The sequence below is a fragment of the Ciconia boyciana genome, chromosome 1, assembly GCF_034638445.1.
Source record: "Ciconia boyciana chromosome 1, ASM3463844v1, whole genome shotgun sequence".
Taxonomy (NCBI): domain Eukaryota; kingdom Metazoa; phylum Chordata; class Aves; order Ciconiiformes; family Ciconiidae; genus Ciconia; species Ciconia boyciana.
In genome coordinates this window covers 159,582,233-159,602,283 of record NC_132934.1, presented here as the reverse complement: position 1 = coordinate 159,602,283, position 20,051 = coordinate 159,582,233, and the positions used below count along the sequence as shown (strand labels likewise).

General features: G+C 40.8%; 1 protein-coding gene across 1 annotated transcript in view; it reads left to right on the top strand.

Moving 5' to 3' along the window:
- Positions 1–1,067: 1,067 nt before the first annotated feature.
- The window catches only part of ITGBL1 (integrin subunit beta like 1), a 145,838-nt gene continuing 126,854 nt past the window's right edge, over positions 1,068–20,051 (top strand). Inside the window, exons 1-2 of the mRNA XM_072853727.1 lie at positions 1,068–1,165; positions 2,436–2,647. Coding sequence (XP_072709828.1) covers positions 1,068–1,165; positions 2,436–2,647 — 310 coding nt within the window. The remainder of the gene's footprint in view (positions 1,166–2,435; positions 2,648–20,051) is intronic.

Here is a 20,051-nt window from a genome sequence, read left to right as displayed (position 1 = left end):
TATAATCTGTGGTATACCAGATACTTAACATGAACATAAAACAAGAGTTATTCATTTTGAGAAAGCTACTGAGGGCTTTAATCTCCAGTACAGGCTCTGGAACCAGTGAAAGTTTCTTCTGTCAGCTGCCTGCTTTAAAAATGCATGTGTGTGTGTGTAGACTGGGACAGCTATATCCTACCATCTTTTCTGGTGGAAGTTTGTTTCTTTAAGAGCTTTCCATCCCAGGGAGGTATCAGTTGGTCAGCAATTTTCCAGGACAACCAGGGGGATCAAAAAGTGTTACAACTTTTCCTTAGCATAAAGAAATGCACGTGGCCATTCCTGCCAAATTTGATTCATTTGGAGAGACTATCCCTCATTTTAGCTTAGTTTTAAAGCACTTCCAAAATCTCCCACTGCTCTGATGAAGTATTGTACTGGGCGTTTTAATGAGGCCTTGGGAAACGGCTAAGTAATAATATTTTTTAATTTGCAGTCACTTGGGCTGGCGTAGGTCGGCAGCCCGCGGTGTCGCACAGTGCAATGCTGTGAGCAGGTAACCTTGGGGACGGAGGGACCTGGGGAGGCAGGCGGGAGGGACGTGCTCCAGCAGCCAGGCAGGGATGCTGCAGCTGGCGAGCACTAGTCCCGCGTCCTCAGCCGTGCACATTTCCCCCACCACGTTACACAGATTATCCCAAGCAGCCATCCGTCAAAGGACGGGGGGATACACATACCTCAAATATTTACGGTGCCTGCACTTTGAGAATGAGACGGTTCGTTCACATCTGTGAACAGGCCGCTTTTAAAACATCAAAATAAACCATCTGGCTCCGCAACTGTTTCTAATTACTTCCCTGCCTAGACTGTAAACTTTGGGGTTTGGCACCGGCATCCCTCCCAGAGCGCTGCCCAAATCCCGCTCCCAGGCAGCTAATCAGAGCCACTGCAGCACGGGGGGAGCAGCCCTAGAGCTGGGCTTGTCCAGCTCACAGCTCTCTGCACGCCCGGCGGGTCTGTCCGGCCGTCGGTCCGGCCGGCTGTCTGCGGGAGTGCTCCAGGTGCGGTGTAGCGCAGCGCGCACCATGTACACGCAGGGGCTGCCGGGGCTGGTGGTGCTGCTGCTGGTCACCTCGCTGCCAGCCGGTCACCCCGCACCACCGGCCAGCCCCCCGGCCCTGCGGTAAGTATGGCTCTGAAGCCTCCTGGGGGGTTGCGACTGATTTACGAGATGTCAGGAGCGTGGAGGCTGGGGTTGCGGAGGGAGCAGCGGAGTGGTTTGCCAGCTCTTCTGCCTGCTGAAGTGACACTGAGGGAAGTGCTCTGGGTCGCTGGGAACCTAAATAGGTGGTGTGTACGCTGCGGGGGTTTGTTGCAATGATGTATTTCATGCCTGAGATGCAGATCTTTAAAGTGGTGAAGGGAGAAGAGTTGGATAGTGATGACTCTTTACACCCGAATCTCTAAATTCTGCTGCCTGAGCGGAGCAGGCGCCTAACCACAAACCCCTGCGTGTTGCTGCTCTTCGGTGCAGCAGCACAGCGAGGCACACTGCCCTTTGCTCTTCCCCTCCACCAGGCCCGGCACCTGCCTGCTCTTAGGGCCAGCAGCTCCTCTGCTCCAGAGCCTGCAAAATCTAGTGTCTGAGAAGTGTGGATACTAGTGACCTGAGGCCTCAGTATTCCCTAGCGCCTATTTTTAGCTTGGCCAGTCCTTTGTTCTTTTTACCTACAGTCCAGCTCCTGATGAAGCAATGTGTGATTTTCCCTGTGTATGTCCTGAAAGTCCTGATCTCTGTGTGCTCCAGTGCATGGTACAATTGCATGGCAGAGCTGCAAATCTTCAGATCTAGCATCCAGATTCTGCTGACTTTACTAAAACCACTGCCACAAACTACACTATTGCATGGAAAGCAGCGATTACTTCGGTTTCCTTTTCCAATGGAAGCATGTATCTTATATATCTGACAACCAGAAGGATTACTTTGGCAAATGTATTTTAGAATCAACCCTAGGTTTGCTTTTTGGTATCATATATTCCTGTTATGCTACCTAGATGTTTGGATGTATACATCTTTTCTAAACCATTTGGAATAATTCAGATCAAAATGTTTCATGATAGATAGTCAAACTATACATGTATATGCATCTATACCAGATATGCATAATGAAAAAGAGGATGAGCCTAATGCAGTTAACAAGGTAAAAGTAAAATACAATATAAGCATTCCTGCAGGTAGCAATGAGATTTGTGATGAAAGAGAAGAAAACTGGGTGATTTGAGGCAAGTAATAGTTTACAACCATAACTAAAGTGGTGGCATTAAAAACAATATTCTGGGGATCAGCTAAAGCCGTGGCAGGAGGGTGGCTTCCCATGAACCAAGCTCTCATCGGCTCTGAGCTGCAGCCACTGGCATTGACCACAGCTTGTTCTCTTTGCTGTCCTCCGCAGGAGCGGTTTGGGTAGTCCTCCTTCGTGCCGCCTGTCCCGGAGTGAGTCGGAGCTCAGGTGCCGCGTCCCAGGGGGGAAGCTGTGCAGTGACAGAGGCAGATGTGAGTGTGGAGTCTGCATCTGCCAGGTGACCGAGTCCGGCAAATACTACGGTCCGCTCTGCGAGTGCCACGACTGGGTGTGCGAGATCTATGATGGGAAGATCTGCGCAGGTAAGGAAGCCGCTATGGTGACACAAGCTTAGAAGATTAAGAGAATATATTATAACCAGAAATATGTTGGGAACACAGCATGCTGATTCAGTAGAGACACAGTTATCTGTGTGTCCCTGAACCATGACTCTAAATGGGATTGTGGGCACATCCAAGGATTTCACCAGATTAAAGGATACAAGTCAAAGGCACTGTCTGCCATTAAATGGGACTTTGCCCAGAGCGAGATTCACTGGCAGCAGGGGCAAAAGCAGGAGTTGCTTTGGGTTGGAGGCTCTGCAAACTGCGTTTTGAATCTAATACAGGACACAATATTGCTTGTGTTTTTCATATAATATTGCTGCCTTTGAACTGCTTGCCTAATGATGGCATATGGTATCTACCAAGGCTTTAAATTATCTCTGAACAATCAATTTTGTCTCGTCTTTTTTTTTTTCTTCTCCTGCTATGAGGAAGAAGGTTCACTGTAACAGGTACCACACTGAGGGCGTATAAATATGAAAACTCTGTTTTTCTCTAAGTAATGATAATGCTTTCCAAATAGAGACTTATAACAATGTAATTGTATTGTGGTTTATGAGATTTCCCCACTGACACTGTATTCTTTAATGACAGATGAAATAAGATACATTTCTGGGACAGAATTTAGTCCCTGCCAGTTGTTGGAACATGTTGCTTGGTTTGCATCTAAACATTATCACTCTTTCATCTTCCAGCTGTCTTTACTTAAGTTTCTGGGCTATTTCAGTCAGATTTTGGGCCTTTTTTTTTTTTTTTAAGCAGCTTAGAATAAGGTTTTAGAAAAAAAGCAGGGAGGAGAAATGCTATCACATTCCTAAGGGGATTCAGCCTGGAGCTTGATGAAAGGGGCCAGAAGGGTACTTCATTTCTAGTATCCCTGCTTCAACAGCTTTACCAGATTCACACAAACGTGTCATCTTTTCAGGCCAAAAACTGCAATTAGGTCAATGGGAATGTTACAGGAATTCTCCTAGTAAGAGGACAATACAAATGCATTCCAGCAGGGGGGTTGGCAAATTTTGTAGGAAAAAAAGAGCAACTTATTTTAGCAACAATGTAGCTAAGAATAAGAAGTCCAATAATAACATGAAAAGATCAAGGATGGGATTATGAGAAAAATATTTGTATTTGGCACTATGACTTTTGAGTTTTGTGGAGAAACTGGATTTATAGACTCTGTAGTTAGCAGTCTTAAGTCCAGTTACATAAGAAATATCGGGGGTCAGCTGATCATTTCGGTGCTTTGCTGTCCCAAACGTGAATTTTCTGATTGGTGGTGTGATTTCAATATGCTTGCTGTTGTTGCTGGAGTAATTGTATGCAGGGAAAGTGAAAGCTCCTTCAATTTTACTATTCTGCTACAAACTCCACTGTTATGTTCCTGGTAATGTCACGAGCAGTGGCTGCAAGTTTTGTCAGTGCTTTGGCGGAAAGGAGTGCTGACAGGGTAAACAAAAGCAAGAGATTTCTAACAATATTTAGCTTTTGTGTAGCACTTCATGCAGCAGTTCAAAGATGTGAATGCTAAGTGATTAAACGTTTTTTTAAAGAAAAAATTTTTGTAGTTCTCACTTTTTGTAGCTGGAGTATTGAAACCACGTTAGCACTGAGATATCAAATAATTTAAAGTCACTCTTCTGGAAAAAAAGTAGTAAAAAATTCAGTACAAACTCAGGGGGAGGGAAACATCTGTGAAGGGCCTAGGGGTTTTGCTTGTTTGGTTTGTTTTTTTGACAATGGTGCTGAAAGTCCAGCTGACTTTGTCCAGGGCTGCCCAGCACTGCAGGAGAGTGGCCCTGGGTAACTCCTTCAGGGCTGGGACAGGGGTCTGCATCTGGGCGGTGAAACTCCTCCTTTCAGGCTGTGCTTGCTGCTCTCTTCATTCCTCCCCCACGTTTTTAGTCACTTAACTTTAAGTTGTGTGCATATGGGAGGAGGGGAGCATAGAAAAGATGGTCAGATCCAGTATAACTGGCAGGAGACTGGTCCTTATGTTGTCTGAATAACAACCCCCCCCAACCATTCAGTGTCCTGCATCTTCTGATGTTTCTTAACATTACGCCACCAAGCTGATTTCCCATGTATGACATACTTCCCTTTCTTCGCATTTTTGAGCACATTTTTTGACTCGATGATGAAATTGGGTTTACTCTAGGTGAACAGCCAAAATGTCTTACTGCAGTTCAATTCCTGTTTCCTGCTTTTTTTTTTTCTTTTTCCTATTTTTATTTTGATATTTGCTGTCCTATGTCATTGCGGGTCTCTCCTGATGAGTACAACAAGAATAACTGCTGACTGGTACCACATGCAGAACTTCTAGACCCTAATTGAATATTCCTCTAGAGAGCCATGGCATCTGAGATTAATGCTGTTTCAAACAAGCTACTTTTCAAGCTGCCAGAGTGATGTCTTTTTCAAGTGACTGATGTCTAATCACCGGTGATGTTCATATTCAGAGTTGGACAGGCAGAGTTGTTTGAGTCACGAGTGCCAAAGATAACTGTGTTTCCTTGCCAGTCAGTTCAGACATACCTCCGCTTCCCTCTCCTGTCCCAAGCTAAACAAAATACTTAGTTGCTCAATATGCAGCTCATTATCTTCAAGGCACTTTCTGGGTCAGATCCACCTTCTGGACTGTTGTTGGACACCCATATTCTGAAGAGCGAAGGCCTGAAGATAGAGAAGATGTCCATCTGTTTATGATTTGCTTTTTCTTATCACCTTATATAAGCAATGGGAAAGAGATTATGCTCTGAGTAACGAAGCAGAGCAGATGCAAATGTCTCTGTCCTTTTACTCTCCCTTGAGACTTCTCTGCTGTGTTTCCCTTCCATGATGTTTCCAGGTGCTTTAGAGGGAATTCTGGTCATTTTTTTGCCTTTTATCCCACTGAGATTGATAAAGCAATAGGTGATCTCTCATGAAGTCAGAAACAAAGAAGGAGAGAGAAATGAAGTGCTGTAGTCCGAGTCACTGAGTCTCCTGTCGTCCTCAGCGGCCTTTTTATCTTCCTGCCGTATCATAGAGTGTAGAGTCGAGTCCCAATACTGTCATTCTCTTTGCAATGTTAGTGACATCTTTATTTTGTCATTTGCTGCTGGTCTTCAAGGAGATGAGCTAAGAGGAGGAAGACTGAATCAAACACTGAATCAAAACCCCAAAGGATTTATGCTTCATTCAAAGCAGACAATATATTTGTTGCTGTTTATTTGCAAATAGTAGTGCTGACCTCAGACAGTTTCATATTGCCCCAGGCTTTCTTAGCATAAGTGGAGCCTGTGTTGTGTGCAAAGGACAGTGGAATGCGGCACTAATTCCTATCACATCGCTGCTTGATACCTATTTTTCTGTGGTTTTGCACTATAGAGGAAAATCAATTTTAGTGATTTTTTTTTTTTTTTGTAGTTGATCTTTTTTACTGTGTCTGTCATTAATGAAGATAGAAAAAGTAAACTAAGTGTAGACTTCCATGGCCAACTGGAGTGGGAACACTAGATGTTTCTAGAGAATGGACCATGGAAATTGCCAGCTGGGACATGAGACAGTATGATTGCACTGCTCATTGGTGGTGAGGTCAAGGGGCAGATACGATTTGGTGACAGCATAGAGAGCGACATATGAAGAAGGTTTCTCTTTGCTCAGAACTATATTAATTGCCTTTGTTTTTCCATAGTTACTAAGATTTTATAAACAATTTTTTTTCCAAACTGAAATACCTTTTACACCTACTGAATAATAGTGGCACTGTGTGATTTACCACTGCCATAAGCAGTTGCTGGGGAGCTTTTGTTGCCGCTGTTCAGGCCAGTGAAAGATTTTTCTGTTTCTTTCTCCAAAGCTGTAGCTGCTGTAAGTGCTGTACCTATTTTAAGACTAGTTCAGCAATGTAATGGCAGTGTTAGTCGTAGGTTTTCACAGCCAGAAGTGTTATCATAGTTATGTGAAGGACAGAAATGTATCAGTGCCATTATTTTCCACTCTGTAAGGCTTTAAACTATGCAGGGAACACAAGTGAAAAATTAAATCAACAAGGATTGGATGTAGAAATACAAGATAAATCCGAATTAAAGTATTGATGTAATGCGTAGTTATGCATCCATGTGAGTTTATTGGATATATGGCCCTATATATCAGTTGGAGAGAGTTAGGAAATTGAGAATGGAATTTGGAGAACCTTTTTCTGCTGAGGACTGCTCTTTGCACAAAGGCTGAATAGTGTTTTTAGGCAGAGCTATCTTAGTTGAGTTGGAAGTGCTCTAACAACTGTACCTTTGTATTTGCACTGAAGGGAGGTCTGACATGCTGATTTTTCATTGAACAGCATTTCTTGCTAAAAGTGTGAAGAAAAGCCAGTCTGTGACCTGCATTGATTGCCATTTGATCCAAAGGGAAACTCAAAGCTCTGGATTTTGAGAACAGGTGTAAGCCTCTTCTCTGTCAGAGGCCACGTTTGTGAAGATTCAGCTGTGGCACATGCGGTTACTGGAGACAGAGCCTCCTAAAAAGACCAAGTTAAAAATAGGGCAGGAGGCTACTGATGAAAATGGAGGTTGCAGTTCTTTTCTGACCGGGTTTGCTTTAGGCTGGATTTCAGAACTTGGCTTAAGTGACATTTCCTCCTGGAGCAGGGGTTTGTAGGTGTGATAATAGCCTGCATATTCATCTCAAAACAGGTCCCCCAGATTCTAGTAGAAGTGAAATTGTGATAGCATAGACCTCATTGCGGGCTCATTGCCTTGCTAAGTGCACGAGGTCCCAGCAGACTCACAAAGCACAAGCTAAAGCCTGTATTATTCTCAGCTTCATGCTGTTGGTACCTGATCTAGGTAAACTCAAGCAGCCTTTGATACCTCTACAATTGCTGTAGCTCCAAATGCAGCATGTACTTTCATAGCAGTGGTGAGCAAGGCACAAGGAAGAAGCTCAGAGAGAGACACTGTGAAGGAGGTTACTGGAAGGGAAGCATTTTAAAAGTATCTTATTAAATGATTTGTAGCTAAATGCCTAGCCCTCATTTTGAGCACCTTTATCTGCAGGTACTACTCGTGGAAAATAATGTGCTAGTTTAAAAACTAAAAGTGAGTACACAGGGCATGTGGAAGGAGAGGCTTTTTGCAGCACCTAGCAGAGCTGGAACGTAGCCCCTCAGGCCATCACCAACAGCAAAGCAGGGGGAGAGCAGCATTTCCTTCATCTTTTGCCCTTCTTTAGACTGGGGTGACAAGCTTATCTGTTGCAGAGAAAAAGCAAACCCTTGCGCAAGTTTTGACAATGTAAATAAGTGTTCTGAAGTGGGTTTGAATTTTTATGCTATTCGCAGGCTGATAATGAACTGATGTATTTTTCTATTTATTTGAAAGCATGCCCTTTATGACAAAATGGCTTTCACAGACTGAGTCCTTTTATAAAAGTTTCTGTTTCGTTATCATTAATATGGAAAAGATATGGATGATAGAAAATAGGTGGTGTACTTAATGTTAAAGAAGAGTGTATTAATGATCTGACCTGCTTCATCAGTGGATGGGTTTCAGTAAGTGTTCTTATGACAGCCTTTGTCAGACAAACTGACTGGCTTGGTAAGATTTTCTATCCTTACTTAAGTTTTATTGTTGATAGCTCATCCTGTAAAGGGCTTCAAACCATCCATCACTTCTGCAACTGGACTGTAGACCTTTCAGTGTAGGTGTTCCCAGGTAGTTTGTCCTGGCAAGGAACAATTTAAAAAGTTTCCATGAGCTTTTTTAGGAGGAAAGAACACATTGGTAGTGCTGTCCCAGGAAAAAGGGCGCTTTGTGCCTAAAAAGGACTGGTGCTTGGCTTCCATGCAAAGAAATACCCCGAAGTATGTATGTGGTACTGGAACTTACCAGTGTTTTAACTGGGGTATATGGTGGTGGAGGGAGGCCACGTTACTTTGTGGTGTACCACAGTTGTATTGCTGCCGTCAAATTTCCTTTGGAGCTGGAAGGACTATGAAGAACAAGGCAAAGGTGAAGGAGCTGGAATTTGAGGGGGTTTATTTGAGGGGTTTTTTGTAGATTTCTTTGAAGTTTTTTACTTTTCCCTAGAAAGAGAGGATTGTTTTGGCCCAAACCACTTGCAAGCCCTGCTCATAGCAGTAATTCTAGGCTGAAAAGACACGTATCCAGACCCAGTGAGGTATGTTTTCCTCTACTCCTCTGTTCTAAGTCTGAGTACGTAATGAAAAAATGTTCTTTTAAACAGTATTTTAAAAGGCTATTTAAAAGCTTCCTTTCCTAGTGATGGAGTGAGCCTTTTTTTGCAGATAGGGGTTTGTGAGTTGGGAGTGGGCTGGAACACCAACTCAAGCAGTTAAGTGATCAGATTCTCATATGAAGAGGAATAAAGATTCAAGACAGTTTGATTGTAGTTGCACCTGTCCCATTTCTTAAAAGAGCAATTACATTCCTAACGTTCCTAAGACCTGCTTCACCCTTCCACCTGTCCACCTGAGTAGCAGCAGTGATATAATGTGGGGCATTTTCTTGCCAGTGGCCTAAAGAGTGGCAGTCACAGTCTTTGGAGGCATATCTGGAGCATTTTATGGGGAAAGTGTCTGGGAGTGCCAACTCTGACACTGGCAGGAGTGAACTGAGTAATAACTTTGTGATTTGGAAAATGTTACAGCCAAACACTATTGCCTTGGCAGTAGCATGCAGCAGCAGATGTTGTATCTGGAGCACCTGGGCACAGTATTGTGTTCCTGGGGGCAATGCTGGGGAAGCGGAGAGGCGCGAGCGGGCTGCGGGAGAATCCTCCCATGCCCCAAACAGACTGCCACAGTTCACCTTCCTCAGTCATGCTTTTTTCAGTCCTCTGCTTCCAGCAGCTCCAGTTCAGTCTTTTAAACCAGGTGGTGTCAGTCATTTTAAATATTGGGGATGTTAGCTTTCATGATCCACAGCTAGAGGCTACTGAATGCAAAACCAGCTCTTCTTAAGTATTTATCCTGTTTTGCATATAATTTCCTATTTAATTAAAAGGATATATTAAAGTAAAGTTATTTAAATCTTGAAGTTGCGTGGCTGACAGTTAAATACTAAATCTGACTCTCTACCTCTAGTGAAGTCCTGTGCATTTGCACCATGATACATCTTTTAATTTTGTATTCATTATGGTTTTCTCCAGTGGACTTATGCTTCAATGACAGGAGGGAAATGGTTGCTTCCTGACATTTGAAATGGTTTAGTCTACAAACTTGATAACATATTTAAAGCAAGATATAAATGTTAATCATTTACCTTAGTCCCTTCATTTGTCTGAAATGCTGGGAACACGTATGGCAAAGCAGTTTGTTGTCATGTAACAGATTTCTTCATGCCCTATTTCCTCACTCCAAGTGTTTTAAACTATTTTGCAGAAGGTAACTGCATATTTGCTAAACTCAGTGGTGCAAGCTGATTGAGTCTCAGAAGCCAGAAGCCCCTCATCTTAAGAAAAACCCTCTTCCTCTCCACTTGCTGAAACACCCAGACTCATTTCTTGTCTGTCCTTTCCCCTTCAGAAATTCTTGGATACAAGTAAAGCTGGTATATGGCTTGAATGGCTTTTCAGCAAATGAAGATACAGGCATTTCTTTTAGAGGTGAATAATGAATGGCATTTGTCTGTGAACAAGAGGTAAACTTACATAATCCAATCCATTTTTATGTCTGTATGTCCTGGTGAGTATGTGCTCTAAAAAAAAAAAAAAATTAGTTGAGGGATTTTCTTTGTCTTTTCAGTTGTACACCTATACAATTTTTGACTCATCCTGGGAGAAATTCCTGTGACTTTTAAACTAGTAACAAATCTGGATATCTAAAATACATTTCTGTTCTGAATAACCTGTTTTCCAAAGGTGTAGTCCAGAAGCTGAAATTTAACCACTTTCCTTTTCTTTCTCATATAGCCGCATGGTGATTATCTTGTTTACTTTGGGGAATCTTTGAGACACTCAGCTGTAACCTCTCTTTCCCTCTGAACAGGGTTTATTGGATTCTTAGGGACCATAAGCTGATGGTAAAATCAGTTGGTAGTGCCATGCTTATGCAAGCAGGATAGATTTCTCCCCTCCAGAAAAGAATGCAAGCCCCACTTCAGATGGTGTGAACATGTCTGGTATATAGCGCTGGACTGTAACGATCACAGCATCCAGCTCTGATGTACACCTTTCTTTGCAGTTCTTGCAAAAAATTACTAGAAGGTATATATTTTTCTTCTGATATTGAAGAGAAGGGAAGCTGAGGGTCAGACATCAAAAATATGCCTCCTGGTCATCTTAGACTGATGGTGAGACTCAGAAGAGAGCCCAAGTATCTGAGGCCCGCTCAGGGACTCTCAAACCACTAAGTCCCCATCAGGTGCAAGAATAAAATGTGATAGTATGAAAATTATCAGTTAAGGCTGTGTCAAAACCCCATTTTTCTTTCATGTTTAGTTGCTAAAAATACTATTTCATACAAATAGTAGTCATGCATTCCTTTTCCAAAGAACCATCTGTGCATTACATACTACTGAATTGTTGATTCCTATGTGTCATTATCCAAGTGAGAGCAGCTTTGATTTATGAAACCAGCCAGTGTGTTTCCAGCTTAAAAGTGTTCCACCTATATCCACCTATAAATAAGGAGGTGAATTTGTAGCAAGTCAATCCCGCAGAGAATCGGTCAGACAAACAGTTTGCTCATTCAGAGTATTCTGAAATAACTTTGATTAATCAAGCTAAGAGTAACCATTTTCGAAGCTATTCCAGAATGATAGGCTTTTAAACAGAAAGAAGGTTTTAAGTTTATTCTTTTAAGCTTACCATGAAAAGATTATAAAGAAATGTTGACAACTGCAGGTGCAGTGACATGCCTGGTAGACTGTGTTCCAGAGAACAGTCCTCAAAATGGTGGTTTGTAAAGTCACGCTTTGAAGGATTACTGGAGAAGTTCTGACTTCTCACTTCAGGAACAGGGAAGAACCGAAATGGAGAAGGACAATCAATTTCATCTTATGAGCATACTTGCAGAAGGTCCAAATCGTGCTGAACAGTGGTGATGCCATGACAAAAAGCCATATAAGAACATGTTGCAGTGTGGTTCTCCTGAGCGCTTTTGCAGGATTGTGCCTTTTAATCCCTATATGCTTTACATGTGAAAAACCACTTATGCGGTCTCTCGGAACATACTGCACTTTTACACTAATGAGCTGCACTGACTTGGTTCTTTCTCAAGCAGTTTTTAAACTGCTTGAAAGCAGTTTAAGAAAGAATAGCAGCAATGAATTAATTGTACAACTGTAGTCTGACTTGCAGTGATAAGGCTGAGGCCTTCTGTTACAGAATCACAGAAGTCAGTATTACAGATTTACTTAGCTTTTTGTTGGGCACCTTTGTAGTCAGGTAAATTCTGTGGGAAGCAGATAACCAGTAAGAAATGTATTTAAAATCAGAAAATGGTCTTGAAGCACTTCATTGGAGTACTGTTGTAGGACTGGTACTTCTAATGACTATCTTTTGAAAGAATTTCATTTCATTCTTCCTTCTGTTTCAAGCCACAGATAATCCTCATCACAACCACAGCAAGTGTAATGAAGCACAACTCCCAGTCTGTGCTTAGGAAGAAATCCAGGTGCCAGCTATCACTGAAAGAAAATTGCCCATCACCTCCAGAAAGGGCAGTTTCTCTAGATAGGAATTGAGAATGTAGGAGCAATTGCAATTGAATACAACTACTCTCCATTTATGTGGGTTTGCCTACAGTCTGCGTGAACTGTGGCATAAATTTGTGTATCACAATAAAAAATAATTGTGCAAGGTCTTTTCAAGATGTATAATGCTTAACTTCCTACTAGCTTTGTGTATGTATGTGACAGATTTGTGTTTGTTAGATTTAGGAGTGGATCCTGTAGCTCATCTCTACTGTTCAGGTTAAAAAAATGTTTTAGTAACAGCAAATGGTGTGGCTTTTTTTTTTAAATCTAAACAGAAGCCTATGTTTTCTGCTGACATAAGTCTAATGAAATCAATACAGTTATGCCAACAGAGAATTGATCTCACAACATTTCCTTCCCTTGTTTGATCAGAATGTCCAGTTAATAGCAGACAAAAGTACAACAGCATCATACAGACCCTGTCATTTACCTGCAAATGGTAATGGTAAAACAATAATAACAATAATGAAATCTCCAAAGTTTAGAATGCTTTTAAGATTGACAACATTTTACATGATTTTCTGTTTTGTTTTTCTTCTGTGTATCATACTACTTTAAAGAGTTACATGTTACTCAGCAGTGGTTTGACAGGACATTTACCAAAATAATTTTTCGCCAGACTGGCAGAAAATGAGACTTGTGTGTGAAAACATTCTGATAAATGAAACCAAATCTTTCAAAGAGTTAGACTCTGCTGTATTAATTAAGGAATCGGTTACACTGACAGAACTATCCCAAGTTTTATTAAATGGTCTGCTGATTTGGAAAGTCACAATGAGATTAAGATTTTGTAATTGGATGAGCAGGGTAAGTGTCAATCCCCTCTCCCCTCACCATTTTAATGCTTTTGTATATGAGTTCTGTGGGATTTTGTTTTGTAAATAAGCGAATTCAATTTTAAATGCAACTGTTAATTGCTTAAATGTTTGTCTGCTACACTTACATGCAGGTTATAAGAGATTTTATTTACAGATATTATCGAGAAAATATAGCATGATTTCTCCGTAGGTGGTTTCAAAGAGACATATCACATAAGAATTTTTTGAATTAAGTTCTTGCAGGATAATATCTTGAAGGCTGTATCTAAATAATACAGTGACCGCAGACTTCATTTTATTTCATGGGTGCCTATCAAAGGAACTCATAGTTAGAGGTTTTTAAAATAATCTTACTCTGCTGGGACATCATTTATCAAGCTCTTTCAAAACAAGCACATGGTTCCTCTGGCCCTTCATATGGGCTTCTAGTCCTCTGTCTTTCAGGGTTTCAGCTGTTGTCTTGGCTTTTCCTCCATCTTTTCCTGGATGAGCAGTGGTTGCCAGCCCCACACTGAACATTCTGGTTATCTTCAGTTGCCAAATTGTTTTCCCTAATTCCAGTCCCTGTTCTCAGAGTCTTTTCTGCTTTTTGGGTGGTCTCTGTCTGGCCCAATTCCTTGGCACTGCTCTTCACAGGTTTCCTAATCCATTCCTCTGGCTCATCAAAGAACAGTTTCCATGAGGACCTGGGTGGAAGTTGGACCCACCTTGCCTCTCTTTACACTTCCTGGTGGCTCTTTCTCAAACCAATGACCTCTACTCTCACACTTGTGTCCCAGGATGGTATTTTCTTAGAGGAGGCATGCTTCAAGAGGAGCTGAACTGTCTTGGGTGTTCACTGACCTTGTAGAAGTTAACCACATTTGTATGAAAATAAATACTGGTTCTTAACTTATACTTCATTCATGCCGGTGTTGTTCAGTTGTAGAGGCTCCTGGTAGGATATGAATCTAAACCACACACTGCTGTATCATCATTTCTTCCTGCTTCACCCCTTTCTCCTTCCTGGAGTAGGTGGCACAGCACACTGAAATTTTACAGTTTATTTTAGTTACTCCAAATTATCTGTGCGTTGCTTTTCTTATTCCCAAGAGAGGGAATGTTTTTGACCACAGTAAAAAAGCTTGTCTTAGGGACACACTGAAATCTCTGTCACTGGGGGGTTCAAGAACACGTTGAACAAATATCTGTCAGGAACAATCAACACACAGTTGCTTGTGCCTCCAGGCACAGAAATGGACCAGATGATCTCTTCCAGCAGTCTCTTTGAGGCTGATTTTCTTTGATGCTGCTGTGAAGCCAATTCTCGGCCTGGTGTTCTGCCTTAGTGAGGAGGATCTGTGGTGGTATAATCATAGTCTTTGACATGCTATTATGTTTCTAAATTATTGAAAGGGATGCATAACCATTGATTTTAATCTGTTAAGACTTTCATCTTTTGCAGTATTTATAATACTTTATAAAATATGAGTGTCTGTTTCAAGTTTCTAAATGACCACTACCAAGTCTCTAAGCAGGAGTGATCCTGGGAACAAGCTTGCTTGTTTAAAGTTTAAGCATCTCTTCAACAGAGAGGCATAAATGAATGCTTTCTAGAAGTAAGTGGTGGATTGACTTCTGTAACAAGCTCAGAGTCATGGAAAACATTTTTTTATCCAACCCTTGCAATTTGATGGAAAGTTAGCAGTGTAAGCATTAAACAGAAACATTTATATTTTTTTGTTTGCCTTGTTTAAACAAATTGATTCTTAGTCAACCACTGACCTTATGAATAACTGGTAAAATGTACAAAACAGCAAGGGAAAGTGAGAGGTTGCCCTGCTGTTTGATGTAGGATAATATAGACCATGACAAAAATTATATTCTAGAAGCTCCTTATACTTGTTGGCTCCATTAAACAGTAAATAACATAATTCCTACTTAAACAGGAACCACATCTGTTCTGCATTTTTCACTGGAAGTAAATATGTAAAAATGTTTTGTCAGATAATGTAAAAAGGGTAGCAAGTAGTATTACATTGCTAATAAACTTATAGAAATAGGCCAGTTTTTTAAGTGCTTCCATGGGGATATGAATTCCCTATATTGTCTCAATGCAATATGATACCTTCCAGAAAGTTAATCATTCTTGGATGGCAATGAACTGAACCCTCTGTTGATAGCTGAAAACATTGCCTAGATTGATGACAAGTCAAAACATGTTGCCATTGTGGGGGTGCAACACTTCTATCAACCTGATTTCTTTCGTATCGATGGGAATCGGGGAATTGTCCCTACTATTCCCTTGTTCACCTTAAAAACACCCAGCTATACACAGGGTAATGCTATATACACAGCATACAGCACAAGTCTGTATGAATGTTTCTTCTTCCCTCCTTTCCTCTGTTGGTCTTCTTCCATGGCCTAGGCATGTGGTCTTCTTCACACTTCTCATGCACATTTGTAGGAAGGATATGGGGAGTTCCATCCCCACAGAGAGCTTCCCCAGTCTTCTCCTTTTCTCCTGCATCCAAGAAATATGAAAACATTGCTGCTTAACTTTTCCTTTAGCCCAGGGTCCCCCACATCTCTTTAGGTGAGCCCTTCATGGAGCTCTGTTTTGGTCTTGCTGATATTGTGTCATTCATTGTTGCTGCTGAGAAGCAATTATTTCAGAAGTTGCTGTAAAGGAAATATCTGCATTTCTGGACAGTGTATTCTATAAACCCGAGTAACTTTGTGGTGCTTAAATTTTTTTGTTAGGTTAGCCTCAGAAGAAAAGACAGTACTTTTAGAAGGTGATGTTACTCCACCTGTACTGTGCGACAGAATTGTCACCTCGCAAGTGTAGCGATGGAGGCTGCTGTTGAAGAGTCCCATAGTGTCTTGGCATAATGGACATTCCCACCGTACACTATTCTTCCCCTTTTGCTCTGTCTTTCCTCCCCATGTGAGTCACATAAGTGGTTTTAAATGTCTTTCAGTGAGTCATATAGTATTGCTGATGGATAGTTCTGCTAATTCTGTCCCTACTTTAATGTCAGTCACTATATACAGAGTCTCTTTGCTACCTAAAAGCTAACATTTCATTTGGTCATCTACTTGACACCTTTGTAAGTACTTGCTTTCCTTAAGCACACTTTTTTTTGTCATAGCAATGTCAAAACCTCAAGCTTTTGTTTGTATTCTGAACTGTCAGTTTGAATTTTTGAATCCTTTTTCAAAAATGGATCAGACTGAGCATTATGTTGGCTGCATACCTCCTAACACCTTCTGGCAAGCATCAGAAGCCAAGAGTTCCACACTGCTGTGGCTTATTGCTTGGCTGAAAAAGAATCAAAATGCACATAGGAAATTTAATGTGGTGAAAGTGAGAAGAAGAAAAGGATTGAAGGTTGGAAACAAATATAAAGACATTGTATACAAGCAGCAGCTGGAATGTATGAGACTACATGCAGTACAAAGTGTTCCTCGGAACAGGAAAACGTAGGTCTGTTATAGCAGCCACAGTTTTTAAACAGTGAATTAATTTTGTGATGGTAACATTCACAAAATTCCTAACCCAGTGGTTTCATTCAGCCTGCAAATGAAGGAGACAAATGCCTGAAGACATTGTGCATGTGGTATAGAAAGGGGAGACTAAGCTGGCAGATGCCAAAAATTGATAGGGAAATACTAACACCTTTCCAGGCAAACAGCTAGGCAGGAAAATCCTATTTTAGACACTTGGATAGGCAAGATATATTTCTGGAAAAAATGTGGGAGAGCGCCAAAAGAGATGATTTGTTTGACTGCTGTGCTGAATCATATTGCATTGGCATTACAAGATATGTTTTGGCATTAAAATGAAATGAGCGGGGAAGTGAACATAGTTCAATGTCTTCATTGCTTCCCCCCCAGTAATGGCTTCTTCCAAGGCAGCATTTTAATGATAAAAGCACTTTCACACTCTTTGTGATAATAAATGTACTTAGAAATGCAATTTAAATAAAAATATTATTTCCCTCCCCACCCAAAATACTGGAACATGTAAAATAAGCAGTTAAAAAATGTTACTTGCATCATAGCTTTTAAAACTTCTAAGTTTGAAAACTAAAAGAGATCCTGTCCAAATGCAGTGCAGTGGCTTGGTGAGTGAGCGTCACCATCTAAACACTAAGAGTCATGCTTCTGGTTTCTATAGAGATAAATCAATGCAAAGTAATATTGAATTTTTTGTTGTTTTGAGATGTAAACCTTAAAAACAAAGATTTGTATTGTAAGTGGAATATAGGCATCCATAATGCTTTTAAGTACCATCTGTTCTGCTGTTCTTGCATGCAGTTTTTCTGTTGGTATAGCATGTACCTTGGCCAAGGGTGCACTTTGATATACCTGACTTTCAAACAGTTTCAGAGGTAATATAACAAGATTAGGTCTGTCGGGAGTTACTTGGTCTATAAATGCATCTTGAAACCACTTTTTTTTTCTTTGCAAGATGTCCTAGTGATGTATTCAGATTTCAGTTAATGTTTTCTGCTACTTTCCAAACACCTAATGGTAGGATGTTCTACAGAAGGCTCTCTGAAGATAGTGTATCACATACCATTTATATCAGTCCAACTCTCAGTTTCTGTATTTTCTCTTAAATATATTTCCACCTGTGTTTTAACATGGCTGGGAAATTTGATCACTTTTGCTGTTTTGCAAAGAGCCTAAGAACACTCTCTGATTTACAAATCCTGGGGAATGAAAAGAGAGATGGAGCTGTGCAGTCCACGGAATAGATTTGTGGGCTTCACTCTGTAAATGTTTTAAGCTAATATTGTCATGAGCTCTCAAGACATATTTTTTGGTTCCTGAGTAATGAGACATGGTCCTCAGAATCCCATAAATAATTGCGTGGTTGGTAAATGAACAGGGAATTGACGGAAACATTGGTGTTGGAACAAATGCTATAGAGGATGCCTAGAGGCAACTGTTCATCCTAGAGGATGAGCAGGAGGATTTCATCAGACGATGAAAGAGAGGATTTCATCCTAGATGATGAAATGAGGAAGAAGTAAATAGGCATAGATACAGCTGTTAATAACTATTAGAAACAACAGTCGTTTTGCTTCATTACTTTGCCTGCCTGCAAAACTTCAATTACTTTGCCTGCAGTGTTGGTAGTGGTAGTAGTGAAATTAGAACATGCAAAAGGGATTTAGGTACATGTAGCAGAGGGTAGATAGGCATTTGTTTTTCAAGCGGCAGAAAAGACAGGGTTATGAAAATTAAACTTCAGGAATATTAATATAAGCTGTGCTGAGACAGCATTTTCAGGCTCTTCTTACCACTGCTATTGACAGTAGCTGTCTTTGTGTCACAATTTTGATTATGTTGCACACTCAATGCTACAGGCAGACTTACCTTCATGATCAAAAGAGGAATTTCAGTGCTCCTTTCTGAAATTCAGCTGTACATATCCAGCTGTACTCCCCACCAGGAATCTATCACATGTCAGAATCAATCAGTATTGTTTTCGCTTTTGTGAAAAGTGCTAGTTCTCATGGTGAAGCAGAAATTTTGACAGGAAAAAACTGAATGCATGAGTTAAAAACCCCTTTGAAGCATATCCCTTTTTCTATATACCTCTTATTATAAACATACGATAATATGTTTTGCCATCACAAAGTAAGGCTTGTCCAGCCTCAAAGCTCTTGCTTTTTACCATCTTTTTCAGCAGCATTGGTTAAATCATGAAAACAGAAAGAATGGGCTGGTTTGTAGCCAATCGATTAGAATAGCATCAGAGAATGATTTAGGCTGGAAGGGACTTGTGGAGGTCAGCTGGTCCAGCCTCCTGCTGAAGGAAGGCCAGCTTTGGAGTGAGATCAGTTGCTCAGGGTTGTCACAGACATGAAGTCAAAACATGTCTATGTGACAGGATAAAAAAATCAGAAGAAGTACAGATGAACTTCTGCTGAAATACCGCTTAATTCATCTGACCCATTTGACAAATTAGAAACAGTTAGAAATAATTTTTGACATGAGGAGAGATGGGTTATGAAGCTAAACCAATTTATTTTGCCATTTTCTTTATTAAAAGTATAATACTTTTATCCTGAGAGTTGTTTTTTAAAGCTCTGTAGTTTAAATCAGAAAAAAAAGCAGCCTTGAGATAAACACAGAGGCAGAAAAGAAAAATCTTGTCTTGGATTGTCTTTTAAGGAAGGGCTGTTAATTAGGCCTACCTCATTAGAACATAATCAGTCCATCTGCCCCAGGATACTTTCTGTTTCTCATGTTTCTCTGACCTCTTAAGCCTCTAGCAGACTTAGCTTTTTCTATTGAATATATGCTAACCGTTGATTATTCCTAGGTTTCTCCATGAAGTGTGTGATGAACTGTTGGGCGTTTCCTGTTGGAAGACAAGTGGAAGGTGGTACATGATACCTGTCAGAAAGCAGAGGGATAGACTTGCTTAGTCCTGCAATTAAGCATTTTTGAAGTTGCAAGACCTTAAAAGTTCATCAGTCAAAGATACCCTGAAGGAATTGACGTGAAAATTTCATCATTCAAATAAAAAAAAAAAGAAATTTTGTTTTTTTGCTTGGGTCCATAGCATTGGTTAACATAGAATGCAGTCATAAAACTACTCTCTCTCTCAGACTTTGTGCCTAGTAAGAGGCCATTAATAACCAAAAGCAGTGACATGGCTCACCACAGCTGTATCAAGTTGTGTTGTCACTGGTCACTGAAGGCTTAATGCCTCCAAGACTCACAATTTCTGGGGGCTTCAGCTGAATGTTTTTTCTAGCACTTGATAACAGCCTTGCAAAGCCAGCTGCTTTGGCACTGCTTAAACACTGGATTAAGAATTGGAAGGTCTTGTTCCCTGGCTCAATTTGCCTATGGAACAGGTCA